This window comes from Coregonus lavaretus (assembly GCF_964263955.1).
Source record: "Coregonus lavaretus genome assembly, chromosome: 11".
In the NCBI taxonomy this organism is placed as follows: domain Eukaryota; kingdom Metazoa; phylum Chordata; class Actinopteri; order Salmoniformes; family Salmonidae; genus Coregonus; species Coregonus lavaretus.
Genome location: NC_139998.1, coordinates 54,990,505 through 55,018,115, shown reverse-complemented (window position 1 = coordinate 55,018,115; position 27,611 = coordinate 54,990,505). Strand labels below are relative to the sequence as shown.

The following is a 27,611-nucleotide window of genomic DNA, read 5'->3' as shown; positions in this document are numbered from 1 at the left end:
TCAGACCCTTTACTCAGTACTTTGTTGAAGCACCTTTTTGCAGCGATTACAGCCTCAAGTCTTCTTGGGTATGACGCTACAAGCTCGGCACACCTGTATTTTGGGAGTTTCTCCCATTCTTCTCTGCAGATCCTCTCAAGCTCTGTCAGGTTGGATGGGGAGCGTCGCTGCACACCTACTTTCAGGTCTCTTCAGAGATGTTCGATTGGGTTCAAGTCCAGGATCTGGCTGGGCCACTCAAGGACATTCAGAGACTTGTCCCGAAGCCACTCCCGCGTTGTCTTGGCTGTGTGCTTAGGGTTGTTGTCCTGTTGGAAGGTGAACCTTCCCCCAAGTCTGAGGTCATGAGCACTCTGGAGCAGGTTTTCATCAAGGATCTCTCTGTGCTCCGTTCATCTTTGCCTAGATCCTGACTAGTCTCCCAGTCCCTGCCGCTGAAAAACATCCCCACAGCATGATGCTGCCACCTCCATGCTTCCCCGTAGGGATGGTGCCAGGTTTCCTCCAGACGTGACGCTTGGCATTCAGGCCAAAGAGTTCAATCTTGGTTTCATCAGACCAGAGAATCTGGTTTCTCATGGTCTGAGAGTCCTTTAGGTGCCTTTTGGCAAACTCCAAGCAGGCTGTCATGTGCCTTTTACTGAGGAGTGGCTTCCGTCTGGCCACTCTACCATAAAGGCCTGATTGGTGGAGTGCTGCAGAGATGGTTGTCCTTCTGGAAGGTTCTCCCATCTCCACAGAGGAAGTCTGGAGCTCTGTCAGAGTGACCATCGGGTTCTTGGTCACCTCCCTGACCAAGGCCCTTCTCCCCCGACTGCTCAGTTTGACCGGGCGGCCAGCTCTAGGAAGAGTCTTGGTGGTTCCAAACTTCTTCCATTTAAGAATGATGGAGGCCATTGTGTTCTTGGGGACCTTCAATGCTGCAGAAATGTTTTGGTACCCTTCCCCAGATCTGTGCCTCGACACAATCCTGTCTTGGAGCTCTACGGACAATTCCTTCGACCTCATGGCTTGGTTTTTGCTCTGACATGCACTGTCAACTGTGGGACCTTATATAGACAGCTGTGTGCCTTTCCAAATCATGTCCGATCAATTGAATTTACCACAGGTGGACTCCAATCAAGTTGTAGAAACATCTCAAGGATGATCAATGGAAACAGGATGCACCTGAGCTCAATTTCGAGTCTCATAGCAAAGGGTCTGAATACTTATGTAAATAAGGTATTTCAGTTTTCTATTTTTTATAAATTGGTAAACATTTCTAAAAACCTTTTTTTGCTTCGTCAGTATGGGGTATTGTGTGTAGATTGATGAGGGGAAAAAATTATTTAATCAATTTTAGAATAAGGCTGTAAAGTAACAAAATGTGGAAAAAGTCAAGGGGTCTGAATACTTTCCGAATGCACTGTGTGTCTGTTTGAGCCGGGTGTTTGGGTAGTCACTAGCGACTAGTGAAAGTGAAGAAAAAAACTACAACAAAATATAGCTAGCTCGCTCTCTTGCTTCTCCTTCATTTTTAAAGAAATGTATTTGTTGAAAACTGTTCAACTATTGTCTTTCTCTCTTTGAGTCAACTACTCACCACATTTTATGCACTGCAGTGCTAGCTAGCTGTAGCTTATGCTTTCAGTACTAGATTAATTCTCTGATCCTTTGATTGGGTGGACAACATGTCAGTTCATGCTGCAAGAGCACTGATAGGTTGGAGGACGTCCTCTGGAAGTTGTCATAATTACTGTGTAAGTCTATGGAAGGGGGTGAGAACTAGCTGTCCTCCGGCTACAGCGTGGTGCTACCCTACAGAGTGCTGTTGAGGCTACTGTAGACCTTCATTGCAAAACAGTGTGTTTTAATCAATTCATTGTTGACTTTATTTCTATGTTTCACTTTTTATGTATATGAAATTCACTAAGGATGGTCACTGGTGACCGCCAATCTAATGTCCCAAAATTATTTTCGGCTGTAGGAAATAATACTAGAAACGTTCTGAGCAAATAGTGTAAGGAATAACACAAAAAAAGCCAAATACTGCACAGTTGTCTAGGAGTTGGAAACAGGGTGACCGTGTCTGTCGGCGCCATCTTGCTTTCTATCCAGTGATCGTAGATGTTATACCTGGCTAGCTCAACCTTATCTAGACCAGACGGTCAATCACGCAATCATTTTTTTAAAGAAATACTTTATGAATTTTTCAATGCGTTTTAAAAGAGTTTCATATTTTTCAATATTCCATTTTTGCTCCGGTGAGATAAGTGTCAAGATGAGACACTTTATAGCTTCCACATAAAAGGAGCGACTGGGAGGCAAAAAGCCACTGCCTCATCCATCTTTTTAGCACAGGGACTCAGAGTTGTCTTTCTCCATGCCTGTATTCCTCTCAGCCAGACTGGGACGCTTGTTGTGGACACCTGGAGGGAGACGCAAACCATCTGTAAGGACCCAGGATTTACAATTTCCTGAATTATGTTAGTAAAGTGAAGAAAATGGAACAGAGGGACATCAGACTCACCCAACATCTCCTCCATCTTCTCAAACGTGTGTCTCAGCACAGTCTGGCTCTTTCCTTTCTTCTGGGCGCGGCCCACATAGATCCGCCTCCCGTTTTGAACTCCTTCCCGTTCATTTCTTCCCCTGCCTGAGGAGGTCAGATATACTCCATTGAGACACTGGACTCACAGACACTGAGCTCTATTCCACATCTAGACTGTGATGGTAATGTATGGCATCACTCACCCTCTGGGCATCCTCATGCCTCTCAACGCAGACACTGTCATCAGTTACTACCCTGACGCTCTGGGTTTCTCCTGAAATGGACAGAATCACCCTTGACTCAATAAAAAAGCTACTAAACACACAAGATAATATGACACACGTCTGGCAAACACTCACCATAGTTTCTGAACATCTCGCTGAGCTTCTCCTCGTTGATGTCCTTGCCAAAGTTGTTAATCAACAGGTAAGTGAACTCCTTGGCCCTGGCTCTAAGCTCCGCCTCTCGCTCTTTCTCAGCCTCTCTCTCTCTTCGTGAGATTTAAAGGGTCTGAGAAACGCTTTTCTCTCATTGAGCATCATGCCGTTCAGTTTCTCAATGGCTCCATCAGCAGCCTCCTGGATTGTGAAGTGCACAAAACCATAACCCTTTGACAAGCCATTCTCATCACAAACCACCTTGCATGAGCTGATGTCTCCGAAGATGGAGAAGGTGTCGTGCAGGGCTTTGCTGCAAATTGACTTATCAAGATTGTTCAGATAGATGTTACCAACGCCACTCCTCCTCATGGTAGGGTCTTGTTGATACCACATGATGCGCATAGGTTTTCCTTTGACCACTTCAAAGTTCAATGTCTCCAGAGCCCTCTCAGCATCTGCTTGCCGGTGAAAGTTGACATAAGCATATCCCAGGGATCGATGTGTGGCTTTGTCCCTGCAAACCTTAATAGAATGTAATGCTCCGGCGGTGCTGAACTTCTGATAGAGGATAGCCTTGTTTGGATCCTGATGAAGGTCTCCCACATACAGGGAGCCTCTAGGGTTTCTAGTTCCCCTGGGATTCATTTTACAAGGGTAAAAAATGTGCAGAAAACAAACTTCTGAAAGTTTACAGGCTGATGTCTTCTTGATTGACACAGATGAGCTTCCTTGTTTGTTTCAATAAACAGCTAGCTAAATATGCCCAAGAAAGGTTAGAGCTCATGGAAAAACAATTCTGATAAGAAAAATAACATTCCGGAACCAGAGAATCACTTCGTTATGTCATAAAGTGTTTGTATCCTATCCACTTTAATGGTATTTCCACAACATTCTAAAGCTCCCATTGTTAAATCAGCGACGACATCACACATTCTAGCCTCTGTAAGCCTTTCAATCCTATCAACTGCATAATATCTATAATCTACCGCTCTATCCATCCATCAACCCCTCTAACCTAAATTCATCCTTCCATCCATAACTTATGGTATCCTTCCATTACAGATACATTCTTTCATCCTCTATCCATCAAACTAATCAAAATCAATCACCCCAACATCCTTTTCACCTGGCATTATTTGGCCTCTTCCCTCTGCTTCAGCTAGGTGGCGCCATCTTGACTGTCGCTCCATCTGTTGGAGGCTTGAAACACTAAACGTTCAACTCTGGCTGAAAATCGTAGTCCATACCTCTACTCTGTCATATATCTGTATTATTTGATTCTTGTTTGTTTTTGCTTTTTTTTTTAATGCACTTTGAGATTTCTTTTTGTAATGAAAAGCGCTATAGAAGTTAAATAATACCTGCTTTCAGCCCTCCACCCCTCCATCTATCCCTCCTTTAGTTTTCTGTCTATCCATGATCTGCTTTATCTCTCCAAGTATACGTTCTTTCTTTAATCCATACATCCATTATTCTTCTCATAATTTTATTCGTAGATACTTTATTAACTTTTTTGACACGCTCCAAAAATTAATTTGATCAATTACCATTGTGTTAATAACAATGACAGAGGTATACATGCATTTGATTTGTGGTTAGTGATCTAGTGGTCTTATTTGTGGTTAGTGATCTCGTGGTCTTATTTGTGGTTAGTGATCTAGTGGTCTTATTTGTGTCACAGTAGTTCAATGAGCTTGTGTTTTAGTTAGTGTGGAAGAATGTATAATCTATCAGCTGCTTCACTGACTCCCATCCCTGGTGTCTGTGTCTGTGTCTGTCTCTGTCTCTGTCTCTGTGTCTGTGTCTGTGTCTGTGTCTCTGTGTGTGCAGGTCCATCCAGAAGCTGGAGGAGATGAACGTGGGGATGGACAATGTGGGGGAGGAGGGGGGGGTCCAGTCTGTGAGCCAGCAGTGTAACGGGAGCCCTGGACCCGACTCCAGTACCCAGACCCAAGAGACAGGCCCCCTCAGGGACAAGCCGGGGGGGGTCAGCAGCACCCCTCTCATGGCAGGGTCTCAGGGCATGCCCTCCTTCGACGAGTCCCCCGTCCAGAACACTCATAGGTGAGTGGTCACGAAGAGGGCCAGACAAGAATCTGTGTTTTCCTAAAATGCTTCCTGTGGTTAAGGAATATTAGTATCCACCGAGACCCTCAAGGTTTTCCTTGTGGTCACTGGGGGTGGAAAGTTTGGGAACCACCGTTCTAAACAATAGCCATACAGCATTGTCCCCTTGTTTGGGAGGATTTGACGTAAGTCCACTGGTACACAATAACATGAAAACTCTATGTGTTTTGATTCCCTCAGTGCTCAGAGGAACAGGGCCCCTCTGCCTACACTTCAGGATGACTCGGGCGGCTCCCCGATGCGCAACAATTCTCAGAAGGTAGGCTTCCAGTGGACTGAGAGACTCAACCCTGAGTGGACCTCCCCCTGGTTCCTCTGAGTGGGCCTCCCCTCTGAACCTGGTTCCTCTGAGTGGACCTCCCCTCTGAACCTGGTTCCTCTGAGTGGACCTCCCCTCTGAACCTGGTTCCTCTGAGTGGACCTCCCCTCTGAACCTGGTTCCTCTGAGTGGACCTCCCCTCTGAACCTGGTTCCTCTGAGTGGACCTCCCCTCTGAACCTGGTTCCTCTGAGTGGACCTCCCCTCTGAACCTTGTTCCACTGAGTGGACCTCCCCTCTGAACCTGGTTCCTCTGAGTGGACCTCCCCTCTGAACCTGGTTCCTCTGAGTGGACCTCCCCTCTGAACCTGGTTCCTCTGAGTGGACCTCCCCTCTGAACCTGGTTCCTCTCTAGGTATCTTCATCCTAGGGAGTTTTTCCTGCCCACTGTGCTTCTCCTACTGCCTGCTCTTTGGAGTGTAGTCCAGGTTACTGAAAATAACTTTGTGACAACTACTTATACAGTGCCTTCAGAAAGTATTCACACACCTTGACTTTTCCACATTTTGTGTAACAGCAGTGAATTTCAAACACAGATACAACCACAAATACCAGGGAGGTTTTCCAATGCCTCGCAAAGAAGGGCATCTATTGGTAGATTGGTTCAGGAAAAACACACAAAAAACTGACATTGAATATCCTTTTGAGCATGGTGAAGTTATTAATTACGCTTTGGATGTGTATCAATACACCCAGTCACTACAAAGACACAGGCGTCCTTCCTAACTCAGTTGCCGGAGAGGAAGGAAACCGCTCAGGGATTTCACCATGAGGCCAATGGTGACTTTAAATCAGTTACAGAGTTTAATGGCTCTGAGGATGGATCAACAACATTGTAGTTACTCCACAATACTAATCTAATTGACAGAGTGAAAAGAAGGAAGTCTGTACAGAATACAATATCCCAAAATATGCATCCTGTTTGCAACCAGGCACTAAAGTAATACTGCAAAACATGTGGCAAAGCAATTCACTTTTTGTCCTGAATACAAAGTGTTATGTTTGGGGCAAATCCACTACAACACATTACTGAGTACCCCTCTCCATATTTTCAAGCATAGTGGTGGCTGCATCATGTTATTGGTATGCTTGTAATCGTTAAGGACGGGGGAGTTTTTCAGGATAAAAAAGAAACTGAATGCTAAGCACAAGCAAAATCCTAGAGGAAAAACTAGTTCTGTTTGCTTTCCACCAGACACTGGGAGATGAATTCACCTTTCAGCAGGACAAGTTAGTTTTTACTTAAATCTACTTGAAAATCTATGGCAAGACCTGGAAATGGTTGCCTAGCAATGATCAACAACCAATTTGACAGGTTGAAGAAATTTGAAACTAATAATGGGAAATATTGCACAATCCAGGTGTGGAAAGCTGTTAGAGATTTACCCAGAAAGACTCACAGCTGTAATCTCTGCGAACGTTGCTCCTACAAATGATTGACTCGGGTGTGAATAGTTATGTAAATTAGATATTTCTGTATGTTCAATAAATTTGCTAAAATTCATAAAAACATGGGGTATCGTGTGTAGGTGGGTGAGAGAAAATAAATGTAACCCATTTTGAATTCGGGCTGTAACACAACAAAATGTGGTGTGAATACTTTCTGAAGGCACTGTATAAAAAGGGCTTTAAAAGATGGATTTGATTCACGATGGATTGATGTGTGTTCAGATGGAGAAGCCCAAGGCCCAGTTTGTGGCTGTGAACAGTCTGGAGGACACGCAGGCGTTGCGCGCGGTGGCCTTCCACCCCACGGGGGCGCTGTACGCCGTGGGCTCCAACTCCAAAACCCTGCGCGTCTGTGCTTACCCAGACACCCTCAACACAAGGTAACTAACTACCTATACTCAGACCAGTCCCAAAAACTAACAAAGCTCCTACCCCAGTGTTCACAAACCCCTGGTGCTGGAGAACTACAGGGTGTGCAGGTGTTTGGTCCAGCTCAGCGTTGACAAGCCTGATACACAGATTAAGTGTATTAATGCTGGGCTGGAACAAATGCCTGCTACTTACCGTTGGTCTCAAAGACCAAGGGTGTTTGGAAAGAACCAGGTTTAAGCAATACAGATGAAGCTTCCTAAAGCTCATTGGCTGTTAATTGTTGTATGGTTTCTCCCTTGATTTGTCTCCCACTAGTGGGCCAGGCCCAGTCAAGCAGCCGGTGGTGCTCTTCAGAAGGAACAAGCACCACAAGGGTTCCATCTACTGTGTGGCCTGGAGTCACTGTGGACAACTGCTGGCCACAGGCTCCAATGATAAATATGTCAAAGTGCTGCCCTTCAACGCAGAAACCTGCAATGCCACAGGTGTGTGTGCGCGTGTGTTTGTCCGTGTGCGCGTGAGTGTTATTTTTCATGTGTCTGCATTTGTCATCTGTTTTGTCTGACGGTGTGTGTGTGTGTGTGTGTGTGTGTGTGTATATACAGTCATGGCCAAAATTGTTGGCACCCCTGAAATTTTTCCAGAAAATGAAGTATTTCTCACAGAAAAGTATTGAAATTACACATGTTTTGCTATGCACATGTTTATTTCCTTTGTGTGTATTGGAATAACACAAAAAAAACAGGAAAAAAGCAAATTTGACATAATTTCACACAAAACTCAAAAAATGGGCCGGACAAAATGATTGGCACCCTTAACTTAATATTTAGTTGCACACCCTTTGGAAAAAATAACTGAAATCAGTCGCTTCCTATAACCATCAATAAGCTTCTTACACCTCTCACCCGGAATTTTGGACCACTCTTCTTTTGCAAACTGCTCCAGGTCTCTCATATTGGATGGGTGCCTTTTCCCAACAGCAATTTTAAGATCTCTCCACAGGTGTTCAATGGGATTAAGATCTGGACTCATTGCTGGCCACTTCAGAACTCTCCAGCGCTTTGTTGCCATCCATTTCTGGGTGCTTTTTGAAGTATGTTTGGGGTCATTGTCCTGCTGGAAGACCCATGATCTCGGACGCAAACCCAGCTTTCTGACACTGGGCCCTACATTGCGACCCAAAATCCTTTGGTAATCCTCAGATTTCATGATGCCTTGCACACAGTCAAGGCACCCAGTGCCAGAGGCAGCAAAACAACCCCAAAACATCTTTGAACCTCCACCATATTTGACTGTAGGTACTGTGTTCTTTTCTTTGAAGGCTTCATTACATTTTCGGTAAACAGTAGAACGATGTGCTTTACCAAAAAGCTCTATCTTGGTCTCATCTGTCCATAAGACGTTCTCCCAGAAGGAATTTGGCTTACTCATGTACATTTTGGCAAACTGTAGTCTTGCTTTTTTATGTCTCTGTGTCAGCAGTGGGGTCCTCCTGGGTCTCCTGCCATAGCGTTTCATTTCATTCAAATTTCGACGTATAGTTCGCGCTGACACTGATGCACCCTGAGCCTGCAGGACAGCTTGAATTTCTTTGGAACTTGTTTGGGGCTGCTTATCCACCATCCGGACTATCCTGCGTTGCAACCTTTCATCAATTTTTCTCTTCCGTCCACGTCCAGGGAGATTAGCTACAGTGCCATGGGTTGCAAACTTCTTGATCATGTTGCGCACTGTGGACAAAGGAACATCTAGATCTCTGGAGATGGACTTGTAACCTTGAGATTGTTGATATTTTTCCACAATTTTGGTTCTCAAGTCCTCAGACAGTTCTCTTTTCCTCTTTCTGTTCTCCATGCTTAGTGTGGCACACACAGAAACACAATGCAAAGACTGAGTCAACTTCTCTCCTTTTTATCTGCTTTCAGGTGTGATTTTTAGATTGCCCACACCTGTTACTTGCCCCAGGTGAGTTTAAAGGAGCATCACATGCTTGGAACAAACTTATTTATCCACAATTTTGAAAGGGTGCCAATAACTTTGTCCGGCCCATTTTTTTAGTTTTGTGTGAAATTATGTCAAATTTGCTTTTTTCCTGTTTTTTTTTTGTGTTATTCCAATACACACAAAGGAAATAAACATGTGCATAGCAAAACATGTGTAATTTCAATACTTTTCTGTGAGAAATACTTCATTTTCTGGAAAAATTTCAGGGGTGCCAACAATTTTGGCCATGACTGTATGTGTGTATGTATATGTGTGTGTTTGCAGGGCCAGACCTGGAGTTCAGTATGCACGACGGCACCATCAGAGACCTGGCGTTCATGGAGGGTCCAGAGAGTGGAGGGTCCATCCTGATCAGCGCTGGGGCCGGAGACTGTAACATCTACACCACTGACTGCCAGAGAGGACAGGGGCTACACGCTCTCAGTGGGCATACAGGTGCGCGCACACACACACACACACACACACACACACACACACACACACACACACACACTTGAACAAGCACATTTAGACAGTGTCCAACATGACGTTCATACTGTGTCCATGTGTCCTTCTGCCAGGCCACATCCTGTCACTGTACACGTGGGGGGGGTGGATGATCGCCACAGGCTCCCAGGATAAGACTGTCCGCTTCTGGGACCTGAGAGTGCCCAGCTGTGTGAGGGTGGTGGGGACAGCCCTGCATGGCTCTGGTAAGGATCCTACTAGTTCCTGGCAATATGACTGGCACACCAGTTCAACTGGACCCGACTGGACAAGACATGGTGATGAGCATCTGTTTAAAACTCTGTTTTCTGCCCAGTCTTCTTTATCTGCCTGGACAAGACTGAGCCGAAGGCTGCAAAATATGTATGTGTAATGATTCAGTTTACCCACAAGGGGGCACTAATAGCATTGTCAGTGGACTTGCGTTCACCTTAGCCTTAGTTGAAACAAATGACAACCAATGGGTTGAGTTCAGTAGGGTGAAGATGTTGAGCTTATAACTGAACTTGTCCAATAAGAACACAAATTTTGTGTTTCCTGTTGCAAAGCGTTTTGCTACGTCATGCCCTACTGAACAGACCCTGTATTGTATTCTCAGGCAGTGCAGTGGCCTCGGTGGCTGTGGACCCCAGCGCTCGTCTCTTGGCAACGGGCCAGGAGGACTGCAGCTGCATGCTCTATGACATCAGAGGAGGCCGGATGGTGCAGACTTACCGCCCACACACCAGCGACGTGCGCTCCGTCCGTTTCTCCCCCGAGGCACACTATCTGCTCACGGGTTCCTACGACAACAAAGTCATAATCACTGACCTGCAAGGTACCTCCTGGTCCACACACACATAAACCAAACACAGCTTTCAAAGTGTTTCATATACTGTGTAACACAACAGCTTTCTCTATTGTGAAAAACTTTGTTTGGTTTACTTGTAGTTTTTTTTGTCTTGACTGCTTCGCTCATGTCGTCTGATGTCAGACGTAGACATAATCATCATCCTGACTGGCATCCCTCCCCCCTAGATCTCTCCAAGGCTCTGTCCCGATTCTCCATTCTCCTGAAGTGTGCACTTTCCCACTCACTCTCGTGGATTTGACAAGGGTGGAAACTCCCTTTAGCCAATGCTAACACCAGTTGAAAGCTTTCAAATACATTACCGGTCAAAAGTTTTAGAACACCTACTCATTCAAGGGTTTTTCTTTATTTTTACTATTTTCTACATTGTAGAATAATAGTGAAGACATCAAAACTATGAAATAACACATATGGAATCATGTAGTAACCAAAAAAGTGTTAAACAAATCCAAATATATTTTATATTTGAGATTCTTCAAATAGCCACCCTTTGCCTTGATGACAGCTTTGCACACTCTTGGCATTCTCTCAACCAGCCTCATGAGGTAGTCACCTGGAATGCATTTCAATTAACAGGTGTGCCTTGTTAAAAGTTAATTTGTGGAATTTATTTCCTTCTTAATGCGTTTGAGCCAATCAGTTGTGTTGTGACAAGGTAGGGGTGGTATACAGAAGATAGCCCTGTTTGGTAAAAGACCAAGTCCATATTATGGCAAGAACAGCTCAAATAAGCAAAGAGAAACGACAGTCCATCATTACTTTAAGACATGAAGGTCAGTCAATACGGAACATTTCAAGAACTTTGAAAGTTTCTTAAAGTGCAGTCGCAAAAACCATCAAGCGCTATGATGAAACTGGCTCTCATGAGGACCGCCACAGGAAAGGAAGACCCAGAGTTACCTCTGCTGCAGAGGATAAGTTCATTAGACTTACCAGCCTCAGAAATTGCAGCCCAAATAAATGCTTCACAGAGTTCAACAGACACATCTCAACATCAACTGTTCAGAGGAGATTGCGTGAATCAGGCCTTCATGGTCGAATTGCTGCAAAGAAACCACTACTATAGGACACCAATAAGAAGAAGAGACTTGCTTGGGCCAAGAAACATGAGCAATGGACATTAGACCAGTGGAAATGTGTCCTTTGGTCTGGAGTCCAAATTGGAGATTTTTGGTTCCAACCGCCGTTTCTTTGTAAGACAGGTGAACGGACGATCTCCGCATGTGTATTTCCCACCGTGAAGCACGGAGGAGGAGGTGTTATGGTGTGGGGGTGCTTTGCTGGTGACACTGTCTGTGATTTATTTAGAATTCAAGGCACACTTAACCAGCATGGCTACCACAGCATTCTGCAGCAGTACACCATCCCATCTGGTTTGGGCTTAGTGGGACTATCATTTGTTTTTCAACAGGACAATGGCCCAACACACCTCTAGGCTGTGTAAGGGCTATTTTATCATGAAGGAGAGTGATGGAGTGCTGTATCAGATGACCTGGCCTCCACAATCCCCCGACCTCAACCAAATTGAGATGGTTTGGGATGAGTCGGACCGCAGAGTGAAGGAAAAGCAGCCAACAAGTGCTCAGCATATGTGGGAACTCCTTCAAGACTGTTGGGAAAAGCATTCCAGGTGAAGCTGGTTGAGAGAATGCCAAGAGTGTGCAACGCTGTCATCAAGGCAAAGGGTGGCTATTTGAAGAATCACAAATATATTTTGATGTGTTTAACAATGTTTTGGTTACTACATGATTCCATATGTGTTATTTCATAGTTTTGATGTTTTCACTATTATTCTACAATGTAGAAAATAGTAAAAAATAAAGAAAAACCCTTGAATGAGTAGGTGTTCTAAAACTTTTGACTGGTAGTGTACATGATGGGGAATTTACATTTTACATTTAAGTCATTTAGCAGACGCTCTTATCCAGAGCCACTTAAAAATTGGTGCATTCAATTTATGAAAGCCAGTGGCACAACCACTCAAAATATTATTTTAATTTTTATTTTTATTTTAAGGGGGGGGTAGAAGGATTACTGTTATACTATTCCAGGTGTTCCTTAAAGATGTAGAGTTTCAAGTGTCTCCAGAAGGTGGTCAGTGACTCCGCTGTCCTGGCGTCGTGGGGGAGCTTGTTCCACCATTGGGGTGCCAGAGCAGCGAATAGCTTTGACTGGGCTGAGCGGGAACTGTGCTTCCGTAGAGGTAGGGGGGCTAGCAGGCCAGAGGTGGATGAACGTAGTGCCCTCGTTTGGGTGTAGGGTCTGATCAGAGCCTGAAGGTAAGGAGGTGCCATTCCCCTCACGGCTCCGTAGGTAAGCACCATGGTTTTGTAGCAGATGCGAGCTTCAACTGGAGGCCTGTGGAGTGTGCGAAGGAGCGGGGTGACATGAGAGAACTTGGGAAGGTTGAACACCAGACGGGCTGCAGCGTTCTGGATAAGTTGTAGGGGTTTAATGGCACAGGCAGGGAGCCCAGCCAACAGCGAGTTGCAGTAATCCAGACGGGAGATGACAAGTGCCTGGATTAGGACCTGTGCCGCTTCCTGTGTAAGGTAGGGTTGTACTCTGCGAATGTTGTAGAGCATGAACCTGCAGGATCAGGTCACCGCTTTGATGTTAGCGGAGAACGACAGGGTGTTGTCCAGGGTCACGCCAAGGTTCTTTGCGCTCTGGGAGGAGGACACAATGGAGTTGTCAACCGTGATGGCGAGATCATGGCGCGGGCAGTCCTTCCCCGGGAGGAAGAGCAGCTCCGTCTTGCTGAGGTTCAGCTTGAGGTGGTGATCCGACATCCATACTGATATGTCTGCCAGACATGCAGAGATGTGATTCACCACCTGGTTATCAGAAGGGGGAAAGGAGAAAATTAATTGTGTGTTGTCAGCGTAGCAATGATAGGAGAGACCATGTGAGGATATGACAGAGCCAAGTGACTTGGTGTATAGAGAGAATAGGAGAGGGCCTAGAACTGAGCCCTGGGGGACACCAGTGGTGAGAGCACGTGGTGCGGAGACAGATTCTCGCCACGCCACCTGGTAGGAGCGACCTGTCAGGTAGGACGCAATCCAAGAGTGAGCAGTGCCGGAGATGCCCAACTCGGAGAGGGTGGAGAGGAGGATCTGATGGTTCACAGTATCAAAGGCAGCAGATAGGTCTAGAAGGATAAGAGCAGAGGAGAGAGAGTTAGCTTTAGCAGTGCGGAGAGCCTCCGTGACACAGAGAAGAGCAGTCTCAGTTGAATGACCAGTCTTGAAACCTGACTGGTTTGGATCAAGAAGGTAATTCTGAGAGAGATAGCAGGAGAGTTGGCTAGAGACGGCACGCTCAAGAGTTTTGGAGAGAAAAGAAAGAAGGGATACTGGTCTGTAGTTGTTGACATCGGAGGGATCGAGTGTAGGTTTTTTGAGTAGGGGTGCAACTCTCGCTCTCTTGAAGACGGAAGGGACGTAGCCAGCGGTCAAGTATGAGTTGCTGAGCGAGGTGAGGTAAGGGAGAAGGTCTCCAGAAATGGTCTGGAGAAGAGAGGAGGGGATAGGGTCAAGCGGGCAGGTTGTTGGGTGGCCGGCCGTCACAAGTCGCAAGATTTCATCTAGAGAGAGGGGGGAGAAAGAAGTCAAAGCATATGGTAGGGCAGTGTGAGCAGGACCAGCAGTGTCATTTGACTTAATAAATGCGAGGGAGGGGGAGGAAGAGGAGGAGGAGGATTCAGCAGGGAGAGAAGGTGGCAAAGAGCTTCCTAGGGTTAGAGGCAGAGGCTTGAAATTTAGAGTGGTAGAAAGTGGCTTTAGCAGCAGAAGCAGAGGAAGAAAATGTAGAGAGGAGGGAGTGAAAAGATGACAGGTCCGCAGGGAGTCTCCTTTTCCTCCATTTCCGCTCGGCTGCCCGGAACCCTGTTCTGTGAGCTTGCAATGAGTCGTCAAGCCACGGAGCAGGAGGGGAGGACCGAGCCGGCCGGGAGGATAGGGGACATAGAGAGTCAAAATATGCAGAAAGGGAGGAGAGGAGGGTTGAGGAGGCAGAATCAGGAGATCGGAGGGAGAAGGATTTAGCAGAGGGAAGAGATGATAGGATGGAAGAGGAGAGAGTAGCGGGAGAGAGAGTGCGACGGCACATTACATATCTGAGTGTTGGAGGAGAGCGAGAGAGAAAAGGATACAAAGTAGTGGTCGGAGACTTGGAGGGGAGTTACAGTGAGATTAGTAGAAGAACAGCATCTAGTAAAGATGAGGTCAAGTGTATTGCCTGCCTTGTGAGTAGGGGGGGAAGGTGAGAGGGTGAGGTCAAAAGAGAAAAGGAGTGGAAAGAAGGAGGCGGAGAGAAATGAGTCAAAGGCAGACGTAGGGAGGTTAGTCACCCAGAACTGTGAGGGGTGAGCCATCCTCAATAAAGGAACTTGTCAAGCTCATTGATGAACTCTCCAAGGGAACCTGGAGGGCGATAAATGACAAGGATGTTAAGCTTGAATGGGCTAGTGACTGTGACAGCATGGAATTCAAATGAGGAGATAGACAGATGGGTCAGGGGGAAAAGAGAGAATGTCAACTTGGGAGAGATGAGGATTCCTGTGCCACCGCCGCGCTGACCAGATTCTCTCAGGGTATGCGTGAACACATGATCAGACGAGGAAAGAGCAAGTAGGAGTAGCAGTGTTTTCTGTGGTAATCCATGTTTCCGTCAGCGCCAAGAAGTCGAGGGACTGGAGGGTAGCATAGGCTGAGATGAACTCTGCCTTGTTGGCCGCAGAACGGCAGTTGCAGAGGCTGCCGGAGACCTGGAACTCCATGTGGGTCATGCGCAGGGACCACCAGATTAGTGTCAGCAGCCACGCGGTGTGAAGCGTTTGTATGGCCTGTGCAGAGAGGAGAGAACAGGGATAGACAGACACATAGTTGACAGGCTACAGAAAAGGCTACAATAATGCAAGAGAGATGGAATAAAATAAACTAAACATCTGGCAAAGCGAGAGAGTGGGGCCTCCGTCACTTACCTTCCACTGAAACACTCAAATATAACTCTCCCAACTTTAACTTTAGAAATTATAATTGTTGTAAACTACAGCGGATCAATGTTTTCTAGGAATACATCAAAAACGGCCCATAAGTAAGTATTTTAAAACAGGTCAGGTGTAAGAAAAACATTGGCAGGGCTAGCTACTCTGTTGTTTAGCTAACTAATGCGTCACACCACTGTCTGAGATAAAATCAGTTAACGTGAGTTACTTTGATATTATATATCTTGAGTTTTTAAAATGACTGTAACAATATTGTGTCCGTTGGCTAAAAGTGACTAAATCGGACTAGCTACAACTAACATTGCCAGAGTACCTTGCTGGCTAGTCGGCCAAATATCTATCGTTAGCTAGCTACAGTAACGTTAGCTAGCTAGCAGGACGTTACCCAACAGGCAGTAGCTACAGTACATTTAGTTCCTTTCATAATTAAACGTTGGCTAGCTAGCACAAAGTCAGTCATGCTAGCTACGCAACTGAACTACACATCTCGAGTGTTCAGAAAGGGAATCTTTACGTTGCAAAATTGTGCTAGTGCACACTTCAGGAGAAGGGTGGAGAATCGTGATGTAGCCTTACACTTAGTGTGGAGTCCACGTGCCTCATGGTTTGTTTGTTAATGAATTGCCAGGTGACCTGACGAAGCAGCTTCCTCTGACGGTGGCGGCGGAGCACGGGGACAAGGTCATCCAGTGTAGGTGGCACACGCACGACCTCACCTTCCTGTCCTCCTCCGCAGACAGGACAGTGAAACTCTGGGCCCAGTGTCCATGACACTGCTGGCTGGCACTGGGATCTGTGGAAACCACCGTGGAAACTATCTCTCCTAAATCTGGTGTTACTGGGAACACTGGAAACCACCGTGGAAACTATAGCTCCTAAATCTGGTGTTACTGGGAACACTGGAAACCACCGTGGAAACTATAGCTCCTAAATCTGGTGTTACTGGGAACACTGGAAACCACCGTGGAAACTATAGCTCCTAAATCTGGTGTTACTGGGAACACTGGAAACCACCGTGGAAACTATAGCTCCTAAATCTGGTGTTACTGGGAACACTGGAAACCACCGTGGAAACCATAGCTCCTAAATCTGGTGTTACTGGGAACACTGGAAACCACCGTGGAAACTATAGCTCCTAAATCTGGTGTTACTGGGAACACTGGAAACCACAGTGGAAACTATAGCTCCTAAATCTGGTGTTACTGGGAACACTGGAAACCACCGTGGAAACTATAGCTCCTAAATCTGGTGTTACTGGGAACACTGGAAGCCACAACAAGCACAACACACAGTCCACATCCTTGGACATACCTGCCCCTGTACCCCTCCACAAGGCTCTTAAGAGGTGTGTGTATGCATGCTATATGTATAGTGTATATGCTGTGTGTTTACACTGGATATCACTGCTGTGTCATTTATGGCAATGCTTTTAGCCTTTCTTTAGCATCAGAACCTCTTGCTATCTGTAACCTTCATTTGACTGTAATGATAAGGTGACACCTCTATAGTCCTGTTGAAAATAATATACTCATCAAATGCATGTTAGCATCATATTCTACACTTGCTTAAAGCACACACCAGTCCCTCCTGTTGTTTCCATATAGTCCAGTTATTAGCTAGCTGTTTTGACGGATGCACAATGGCTTATTTAGTCCAGTCAAAACACATTATGTGAATCATATGGTGCCTTGGGTAACCGTTTTGAATTTTGAATGTGCGGTGTTCATTTTCAGTTTCAAGATGGATGCAAGAAAGGAGGCCTTCATATCTAAAGCTTTATCTTGACATGTTCTCATTTAACAGCTTGTAAATGTTTTAGGTTTAAAATAATCTTAACATAAATTGCTGTTGGTAGTGCTATGCTGCTTATCACGCAAAGGTGGTCCTCTGTAGCTCAATTGGTAGAGCACGGCACTTGTAACGCCAGGGTAGTGGGTTCGATCCCCGGGACCACCCATACGTAAAAATGTATGCACACATGACTGTAAGTCGCTTTGGATAAAAGCGTCTGCTAAATGGCATATTATATTATTATTATCTCAAACTTGGGAATACATGGAGTGGAGTTCTTGAATACATGGAGTGGAGTTCTTGAATACATGGAGTAGAGTTCTTGAAGTATGCGATAAGTATGCGATAATTACTCCATATAATAGTAATATGTTGTTGGAGGATTGTGTCTGGGATTTCATCTGTTTGTGGATTTTTGTAAATTAATTTTATAAATATTTAAAGGGGGTCTTTTCTGTAATATTATAACAATTGTTAATTTAATTGTAATGAATAGTATTTGAGTTGGGCTGAAGCTTGCTTGTATGGTAAATGATAGTGACTGACTGTATATGGTTGTTTTTGGACAGCAACTATGACAATGATGAATAAGCACTTACCCATCCGTGGACAGCAATATATGGAGCGCTATTAGTGCTAGAAATTAAATCAATTTAATCCCGATACATTTTTGGTGGCACTAATATCACTCCATGGGAATACCTGTCAGCAGAGGATAAGTTTTAACAGCACTGTAATGTACTTTGTCAAATGTGAAGCCTTTGCTTAAATCAAAGGGTTTTTATACACATGCATAGAAATACATATTAGTGGTAATAAACGTTGTCATGTACCACCTTAGAGTAAAGAGATTATCAACACTGCACATTGGAGCACTTAGCTGTGTCAAAGTAGGCCTCTATGTCAGTTTCCCTGCACAAGTAGTTCAATGGTATGATATTTAGTGATTCTGGTGAACTCAGAAGACAAAATAAAGGCAACTACGACATCACATTTTCTCTCTGGCATTGATTGCAGTTCACTGAGTCAGTTAGTCAAGTGACACATACAGTGCCTTCAGGAAGTATTCACACCCCTTGATTTTTTCCACGTTTTGTTGTGTTACAGCCTGAATGTAAAAATGATTGAATTTAGTTTTTTTTTTTTACTGGCCTACACACAATACCCCATAATGTCGAAGTGGAATTATGTTTTTTGGAATTTTTTACTAATTAAAAATGAAAAGCTGAAATGTCTTGAGTCATTGAGTATTCAACATGTTTGTAATGGCAAGCCTAAATAAGTTGAGGAGTAAAAATGTGCTAAACAAGTCACTTGTTTTTAAACCACTACCTCATCTCTGTACCCCACACATACAATTATCTGTAAGGTCCCTCAGTCGAACAGTGAATTTCAACTACAAAAACCAGAGAGGTTTTCCAATGCCTCGCAAAGAAGGGTACCTATTGGTAGATGTGTAAAAGAATATTCCTTTGAGCGTGGTGAAATTATTATTTACACTTTGGATGGTGTATCAATACACCCACTCACTACAAAGATACAGGCGTCCTTCCTAACCCAGTTGCCGGAGAGGAAGGAAACCGCTCAGGGATTTCACAATCAGGCCAATGGTGACTTTAAAACAGTTACAGAGTTTAATGGCTGTGATAGGGCAAAACTGAGGATGGATCAACAACACTATAGTTACTCCACAATACTAACCTAAATTACAGAGTGAAAAGAAGGAAGCCTGTACAGAATAAAACATATTCCAAAACATGCATCTTGTTTGCAACAAGGCACTAAAGTAAAACTGCTAAAAAAAATTGGCAAAGAACAGAATCATTTCAAACCTTGATTAGGCTACATTGGGATATGATTTGCCTCTTTATTTATGCATGGGAATAAAGCTGTAATCGCTTCCAAAGGTGATTCTAACATGTATTGACTCAGGGGGTTGAATACTTATCTAATGAAGATACACTGTATTAGTGTTTTTTTTTGGTGTGTGTGTTTTACAAATGTTAGAATTTTTCTTTCACTTTGACATTACAGAATATTTTGTGTAGATCCTTGACAAAAAATGACAAATCCATTTTAATCCCACTTTGTAACACAATGTTTTTGGGGTTAAAAGTCAAGGGGTATGAATACTTTCTGAACGCACTGTATGCAACGACTATATTTTAGTGATGCAATTTTTTTTTATCTAAAAAAATATATTATATAATTGCTCTACAACATTCGCAGAGTACGACCCTACTTTACACAGAAAGCGGCACAGGTCCTAATCCAGGCACTTGTCATCTCCTGTCTGGATTACTGCAAATCGCTGTTGGCTGGGCTCCCTGCCTGTGCCATTAAACCCCTTCAATTTATCCAGAACGCCGCAGCCCGTCTGGTGTTCAACCTTCCCAAGTTCTCTCATGTCACCCCGCTCCTCCGCACACTCCACTGGCTTCCAGTTGAAGCTTGCATCTATTACAAAACCATGGTGCTTGTCGACGGAGCTGTGAGGGGAACGGCACCTCCTTACCTTCAGGCTCTGATCAGACCCTACACCCAAACGAGGGCACTACATTCATCCACCTCTGGCCTGCTGGCTCCCCTACCTCTACGGAAGCACAGTTCCCGCACAGCCCAGTCAAAGGTATTCGCTGCTCTGGCACCCCAATGGTGGAACAAGCTCCCCCACGACGCCAGGACAGCGGAGTCACTGACCACCTTCCGGAGACACTTGAAGCTCTACCTCTTTAAGGAATACCTGGAATAGTATAACAGTAATCCTTCTACCCCCCCACCCACCCCCCCCATAAAAATAATAATAAATTGAATGCACCAATTTGTAAGTCGCTCTGGATAAGAGCGTCTGCTAAATGACTTAAATGTAAAATAATATTTTTCCCCCTTTGACATTAGAGTATTTTGTGTACAGATTATTGACAAAAAATGACAAATCAATTTGAATCCCACTTTGTATGTAACACAAAATGTGAAGAAATCCAAAAGGTATGAATACTTTTGCAATGCACTGTATTTGTTAAAAGGCTTTCCATATCCCACAACAATATAGCTGTTAAGAAGACAACCAAGCAAGAGAAAATGTCTAACACCATTTTTTTGATTACAGACAATCCTGCTTGCGTTTGTGGCTCATTGGATTGCCCAAACTAGAGCATCTCAGGGTAGTAGACGCAGTCTGTCAACGTGGATGGATGGATGGATGGATGGATGGATGGATGGATGGATGGATGGCTGGATGGATGGCTGGATGGATGGATGGATGGATGGATGGATGGATGGATGGATGGATGGATGGATGGATGGATGGATGGATGGATGGATGGATGGATGGATGGATGGATGGATGGATGGCTTGACGCCGGGTAAAAAAAAAGTGCAACATTTTCGAACAATGAACCTGTCAGCTGCATGGAGGTCTTTGCTCCCTAAATCCCTCAATGGAAGCATAACATTTTAGCCAGCAGGATGAGTTTATTCATCTCCCGTGTCAGACTGTCTGCCTCAAAATCACTGCCAGTAGTATCAATAGGGACTGAATGGGAGTGGTTTACTACATTCCCAGAATAATATTGTTGCTTTGGTTTTGGGTGGTGATCACATGCATATATTCCAGATTTGTAAAATGGTGACATGTAATGCACGATCGACTCAATTCAACACCCCCAATTCATTTACTTCTAACGTCTTTATCTATACGTGTTGTTCGTTGAGTGAATGCTATTTGAGAAAGAACACAGGAAGAATGAAAGATATACCGTTGTTTAGAAATAATAGAATGCTCGATCGATAGCGTGACCATGAAAGACAAAATGGTTCTTAGATGTGATTTGCCCAAGAGATGGTACATCACACTTCATCGTAGGCTACTGCGACTGTTGGTCTTGGTTATTCCAGGAAAGGCATGTTGAGTCTATCAATAGAGTGTTATATAGTAGAGACAGACAAAAAGTCATGTAATACATTAATAGGCTATTCCTATAGGTACCCCACTCCTGGTACCATGATGTTTCTTCTTGTCTAGGAATTACTAAAGAAAACAACTGTTCTTTAAAACATAAGTCCTTCTTTATTCAAGTTAACCGGAGTCTCCCGCTCTCCAACTGCTGTGCGCCTGGCTGCGCGTCCCCTAAGTGGACACTTGGCCTCCGATACAATATGCCATGGTCTTTCAGCTCGAAATAGTGGATTTCTACTGGTGTGGCCGTTTAAGTGTACCAACCTTTACTGCGAAGAAAAGAGACATTGCACGTTTTTGAAAACACACCAGGGGTCCCCAATTACTTTCAGCGATGGGTTGGAGAGTGGTAGCTCAGTTGGTAGAGCATGGCGCTTGCAACGCCAGGGTTGTGGGTTCGATTCCCACGGGGGGCCAGTCTGAAAAAAAAAAATATATGTATGAAAAATGTATGCACTCACTAACTGTAAGTCGCTCTGGATAAGAGCGTCTGCTAAATGACAAAGATCGGATGTTCGGTGCCGGGACATAGTTATAAATAATTTGTACACTGCAAATTGACCGCAAGAATCTCAAACAGATATAGTATATGACAAAAACAGAATTATTTCAGACCTTGATTAGACTACATTGGGATATGATATGCCTCTTTACTTATGTGTTGGAATACTTGGGAAAAGATTTCCTACATTAAAATAACTTTGAGCTGATTTCCTGGTGATTTTACAGTATTCTCTGTCCAACAACGAAAATGTTTTAACATAAAATCTCCCGTGTGCCGAATTTGGTTCTAGGTATAATTATTTTTCTAAGAGTGTAGCAACAATCGACTGTGAGCAGTGAACATGACAGTTGATGTGTTGATACCATGTATACAAGAAGATACTACAAAGAGGATGGCCAGAGCTTACCCATGAAGTTGCACAACGATTTAAGTCAATAAGTCATTGTTTTAGTCAAAGTATGACAAATCCGAACTGCCCACTTCGTGCAAATCTGTGTGAATGCGTGTTTTTTCCTATGATATGACATACAGTGGGGAGAACAAGTATTTGATACACTGCCGATTTTGCAGGTTTTCCTATTTATAAAGCATGTAGAGGTCTGTAATTTTTATCATAGGTACACTTCAACTGTGAGAGACGGAATCTAAAACAAAAATCCAGAAAATCACATTGTATGATTTTTAAGTAATTAATTTGCATTTTATTGCATGACATACAGTGAGCTCCATAATTCACTGGACAGTGACCATTCTTTTGTTATTTTGGTTCTGTACTCTAGCACTTTGAGTTTGAAAGGATACAATGACAATGAGGGTGAAGTGCAGACTGTCAGCTTTAATTTGAGGGTATTTTCATACATATCGGATGAACCGTTTACGAATTATAGAAGCTTTTGTACATGGTCCCCCCCATTTTCGGGCATCAAAAAACATTGGACAGTTTAACATAATGTAGAATAAAGTAATCATTGTTAATATTTGGTCGCATATCCTTTGCATGCAATGACTGCTTGAAGTCTGCGATGCATCGCCATCACCAGACGCTGGGTATCTTCCCTGGTGATGCTCTGCCAGGCCTGTACTGCAGCCATCTTAAGTTCCTGCTTGTTTCGGGGACTTATTGCCTTAAGTCTCCTCTTCAGCATGTAAAATGCATGTTCAATTGGATTCAGATCTGGTGATTGACTCGGCCAGTCAAGGATTTTCCACTTTTTGGCCATCAAAAACCCCTTTGTTGCTCTAGCAGTATGTTTAGGGTCATTGTCTTGTTGCATGATTAAGTGCCGTCCAATGAGTTTGGAGGCATTTGGTTTTATCTGAGCAGATAAAATATTTCTGTAGACTTCAGAATTCATTGTTCTACTTCTGTCTGCAGTCACATCATCGATGAAGACAAGTGAGCCTGTTCCACTGGCAGCCGTACAGGCCCAAGCCATAACACCCCCTCCACCATGTTTCATGGATGAGGTGGTATGCTTTGGATCATGGGCATTTCTTTTTTTTCTCCACACTTTTGTCTTTTCATCACTCTGGTACATGTTAATCTTTGTCTCATCTGTCCACAATACTTTTTTTCCAGAACTCTTGGGGCTCTTTTAGGTGCTTTTTAGCAAACTAATCTTGCCTTTCTGTTCTTCAGGCTTATCAGTGGTTTGCATCTTGTAGTGTACCCTCTGTAGTCCTGCTGGTGTAGTCTTCTGCGTATGGTAGACTTTGACACATCTACACCTGCATCCAGGATAGTGTTTTTGATCTGTTGGGCTGTTATCAGGGGGTTTTTCTTCACCATAGAGAGTATTCTCCGGTCATCCACTACAGTGGTCTTCCTCTGTCTACCGGGTCTTTTGACATAATTGAGTTCACCGGTTGTTTTTTTCTTGTTAATGATGAACAAAACTGTTGACTTGGGCATGGCCAGGGTTTTTGCAATGTTCCTGAATGATTGATTTTCATTTCTGAGCCTTATGACGGCCAACTTCATTTGCATCGACACTGCTGTCTTCCTCATGTTGTCACACCCCAATAACAACCTCCAAAGGCAATAGCAACGTCTAGAATCATTACTATTCATCAACAGCTCTCCTGCATTCACTAACGACACAAATGAATACACCTGCCTAACGACACACATCTGTGAAGCCAATTTAACAAATACTTGTAGTACCTTAAAATGGGGGGACCATGTACAAAAGGTGCTGTCATTTCTAAACGGTTCATCCGATATGTATGAATATACCCTCAAATTAAAGCTGACAGTCTGCACTTCACGCTCAGTGTCATTGTATCCTTTCAAACTCAAAGTGCTAGAGTACAGAACCAAAATAACAAAACAATGGTCACTGTCCAATGAATTATGGAGCTCACTGTAAGTATTTGATACATCAGAAAAGCAGAACTTAATATTTGGTACAGAAACCTTTGTTTGCAATTACAGAGATCATACGTTTCCTGTAGGTCTTGACCAGGATTGCACACACTGCAGCAGGGATTTTGGCCCACTCCTCCATACAGACCTTCTCCAGATCCTTCAGGTTTCGGGGGTGTCGCTGGGCAATACGGACTTTCAGCTCCCTCCAAAGATTTTCTATTGGGTTCAGGTCTGGAGACTGGCTAGGCCACTCCAGGACCTTGAGATGCTTCTTACGGAGCCACTCCTTAGTTGCCCTGGCTGTGTGTTTCGGGTCGTTATCATGCTGGAAGACCCAGCCACGACCCATCTTCAATGCTCTTACTGAGGGAAGGAGGTTGTTGGCCAAGATCTCGCGATACATGGCCCTATCCATCCTTCCCTCAATACGGTGCAGTCGTCCTGTCCCCTTTGCAGAAAAGCATCCCCAAAGAATGATGTTTCCACCTCCATGCTTCACGGTTGGGATGGTGATCTTGGGGTTGTACTCATCCTTCTTCTTCCTCCAAACACGGCGAGTGGAGTTTAGACCAAAAAGCTCTATTTTTGTCTCATCAGACCACATGACCTTCTCCCATTCCTCCTCTGGATCATCCAGATGGTCATTGGCAAACTTCAGACGGGCCTGGACATGCGCTGGCTTGAGCAGGGGGACCTTGCATGCGCTGCAGGATTTTAATCCATGACGGCATAGTGTGTTACTAATGGTTTTCTTTGAGACTGTGGTCCCAGCTCTCTTCAGGTCATTGACCAAGTCCTGCCGTGTAGCTCTGGGCTGATCCCTCACCTTCCTCATGATCATTGATGCCCCACGAGGTGAGATCTTGCATGGAGCCCCAGACCGAGGGTGATTGACCATCATCTTGAACTTCTTCCATTTTCTAATAATTGCGCCAACAGTTGTTGCCTTCTCACCAAGCTGCTTGCCTATTGTCCTGTAGCCGATCCCAGCCTTGTGCAGGTCTACAATTTTATCCCTGATGTCCCTACACAGCTCTCTGGTCTTGGCCATTGTGGAGAGGTTGGAGTCTGTTTGATTGAGTGTGTGGACAGGTATCTTTTATACAGGTAACAAGTTCAAACAGGTGCAGTTAATACAGGTAATGAGTGGAGAACAGGAGGGCTTCTTAAAGAAAAACTAACAGGTCTGTGATAGCCGGAATTCTTACTGGTTGGTAGGTGATCAAATACTTATGTCATGCAATAAAATGCAAATGAATTACTTAAAAATCATACAATGTGATTTTCTGGATGTTTGTTTTAGATTCCATCTCTCACAGTTGAAGTGTACCTATGATAAAAAATTACAGACCTCTACATGCTTTGTAAGTAGGAAAACCTGCAAAATCGGCAGTGTATCAAATACTTGTTCTCCCCACTGTACATTTTATTTTCAGCCTACATTTAGTTTCAGGGCTGGGTTTTATTTGAACGTTACCACCCACCAGCATGGCATTGTTTATTAATCAGAAACAACTGCAAAGTTATTCCTCTTTGCTACTGAGATGAACCAAACAGCCTTGTGTCCACTTGGCCACCTGAGCCATGGAGCAAATACAAATAGGTTATTTATGTTTTTCTTTACCAGAAAATTATCAGATAACAACACACATACAAAACATTTTTGGACTCACCTTGTTGTGCTGTGCTCACTTGAACAGGAAGGTTGTGCGGCGGTCCTTCGTGGGAAAATGTTGTCATCAAACTTTGTCATCAAAGTCTGGCATTTTCTGGATTTATGGGACTTTCAAGACAACTGGAAACTCGGAAAAAAACCAAGGTCTAATCATGATGACGTCAGGTGATCTTCAGGTCGGAGCTTTAGAAAGAGGCCAGAGTTCCTGACTTGCAATTCCGAGTTGGATGACCGTTCAAAACGTACTTTCCCAGTCGGAGCTAGTTTTTTTTCAGAGTTCCCAGTTGTCTTGAACTTACTGAAGTCAGACATTTCCCAGTTCCCGAGTTTCCAGTTGTTTTGAGCGCTGCAGAAGTCATGCTGGATTGACAGCATGGCCATTGTTGAATGTTTATCATTTTAAGCTTGGAAAAGAGAACCTTAAACCCAGACATGGACCAAGGACCCACTCCACTGTATAGCAGGCTAGTGATTGCTTTGCAATGATTGCAGTTAGCCACTGATTCCTTCCAAACCACTCAATGTTGAAATTACGATTTCCAACTTGTTGTGTAATGTTTATGTCCAATGGCCGATGAGCACCGAAACGTTTGATCTATAATTTCCCTTCATTATTTCTCTTCATATGACAAGGATTGAAAAGGATTTGCCAGTAGACTGTCGACTTGATTCATGATGATGACTGCTAGCTTGCTAGCTAAGATTCTGAAAGTATGACGTTGACATGATCAGTCCAATCAAAGCTACTGTAGATATAACGTGATTTGACGTCATTTTATCTGTGGCCAATGATCTCGAGCCTTCTTGGATGGGCACTTCTAATGTAACTCTATGGCAGCACCCAAGGGGCTTGAATTTTCAAGCTCTACCCGTAGATTTTGCGGTGACTAGTGTCCCCATGAGTGACAGAACACTGAGCCAATCACAGCGCAACTCAAGAACATTACCAACCCCTACATTCCGTATTTTCAGCTGGCTGCCCCTCCACCACAGAAAACACTGAGCTGGGCTGAAACACCTGCATTTTGGAGCTGCCTTACTCAAGAAAGCAAAAAAGAGAGTTTGTACGTGGCTTTATTAACTCATTTCTTATTACAATTACAGGCAGCATCATGTTATGGGTTTGCTTTTTACTGGCAGGGACTGAGGAGTATGTTAGGATCAAAATAAATATGAAAGGAGCAAAGGACAGGTGAAAAGTTAGAGGAAAACCCGCCGTAGTCTTCTAAAAACCTAAACCGGCGATAGTTTAATTTTTCAGCGGAACAATTACACAAATACTAATGTCAAAGACACACCAGAATGGCTTTCTAAGAGGTGTTGAGTGTTCCTGAATGGTCCAGTAATCTCAGACCTGAACTAAATCTGCTTGAAAATCAGGTGACAAGCGTTGAATACTGCTGTCCATTAATGATTCCCAACCAAATGTATTGAGTTTGAGTAATTTTGACAAAAACAATGGACATGTTGTCGTAAGAGTTGTGCAAGGTTAATACAATCTTATTCAAAATTATTCACAGCTGTAATGTAATGCCAAATGTGCTTGCACCCAGTACGTGAAGACATATGCAATCGATACATTTTCAGTTCTTATTTTAACCCCAATGTAATACCTTTTTAGATTTCATTTTAAGGCAGCAAAATGTGAAGAATGTGAAAGGGGTGTGTAGACTTTCACTAGCGACTGTATGTCGGAGCATGCAAATTATAATCCCGCCTCCATGAAGGTCATAGGGATGTAGCTCAGTTGGTAGAGCATGGCGTTTGCAACGTCAGGGTTGTGGGTT

The 27,611-nt window shown here is 44.0% G+C and overlaps 1 protein-coding gene across 1 annotated transcript in view; it reads left to right on the top strand.

Moving 5' to 3' along the window:
- Positions 1-16,298, top strand: part of LOC311137124 (WD repeat-containing protein 47-like) — a gene marked incomplete at both ends in the record, with an annotated part of 32,576 nt that extends 16,278 nt beyond the window's left edge. The window contains 8 exons of the mRNA XM_084171462.1: positions 4,741-4,974; positions 5,218-5,296; positions 7,027-7,184; positions 7,492-7,661; positions 9,445-9,615; positions 9,741-9,872; positions 10,265-10,483; positions 16,156-16,298. Coding sequence (XP_084027588.1) covers positions 4,741-4,974; positions 5,218-5,296; positions 7,027-7,184; positions 7,492-7,661; positions 9,445-9,615; positions 9,741-9,872; positions 10,265-10,483; positions 16,156-16,298 — 1,306 coding nt within the window. The remainder of the gene's footprint in view (positions 1-4,740; positions 4,975-5,217; positions 5,297-7,026; positions 7,185-7,491; positions 7,662-9,444; positions 9,616-9,740; positions 9,873-10,264; positions 10,484-16,155) is intronic.
- Between the last annotated feature and the right edge of the window lie 11,313 nt (positions 16,299-27,611).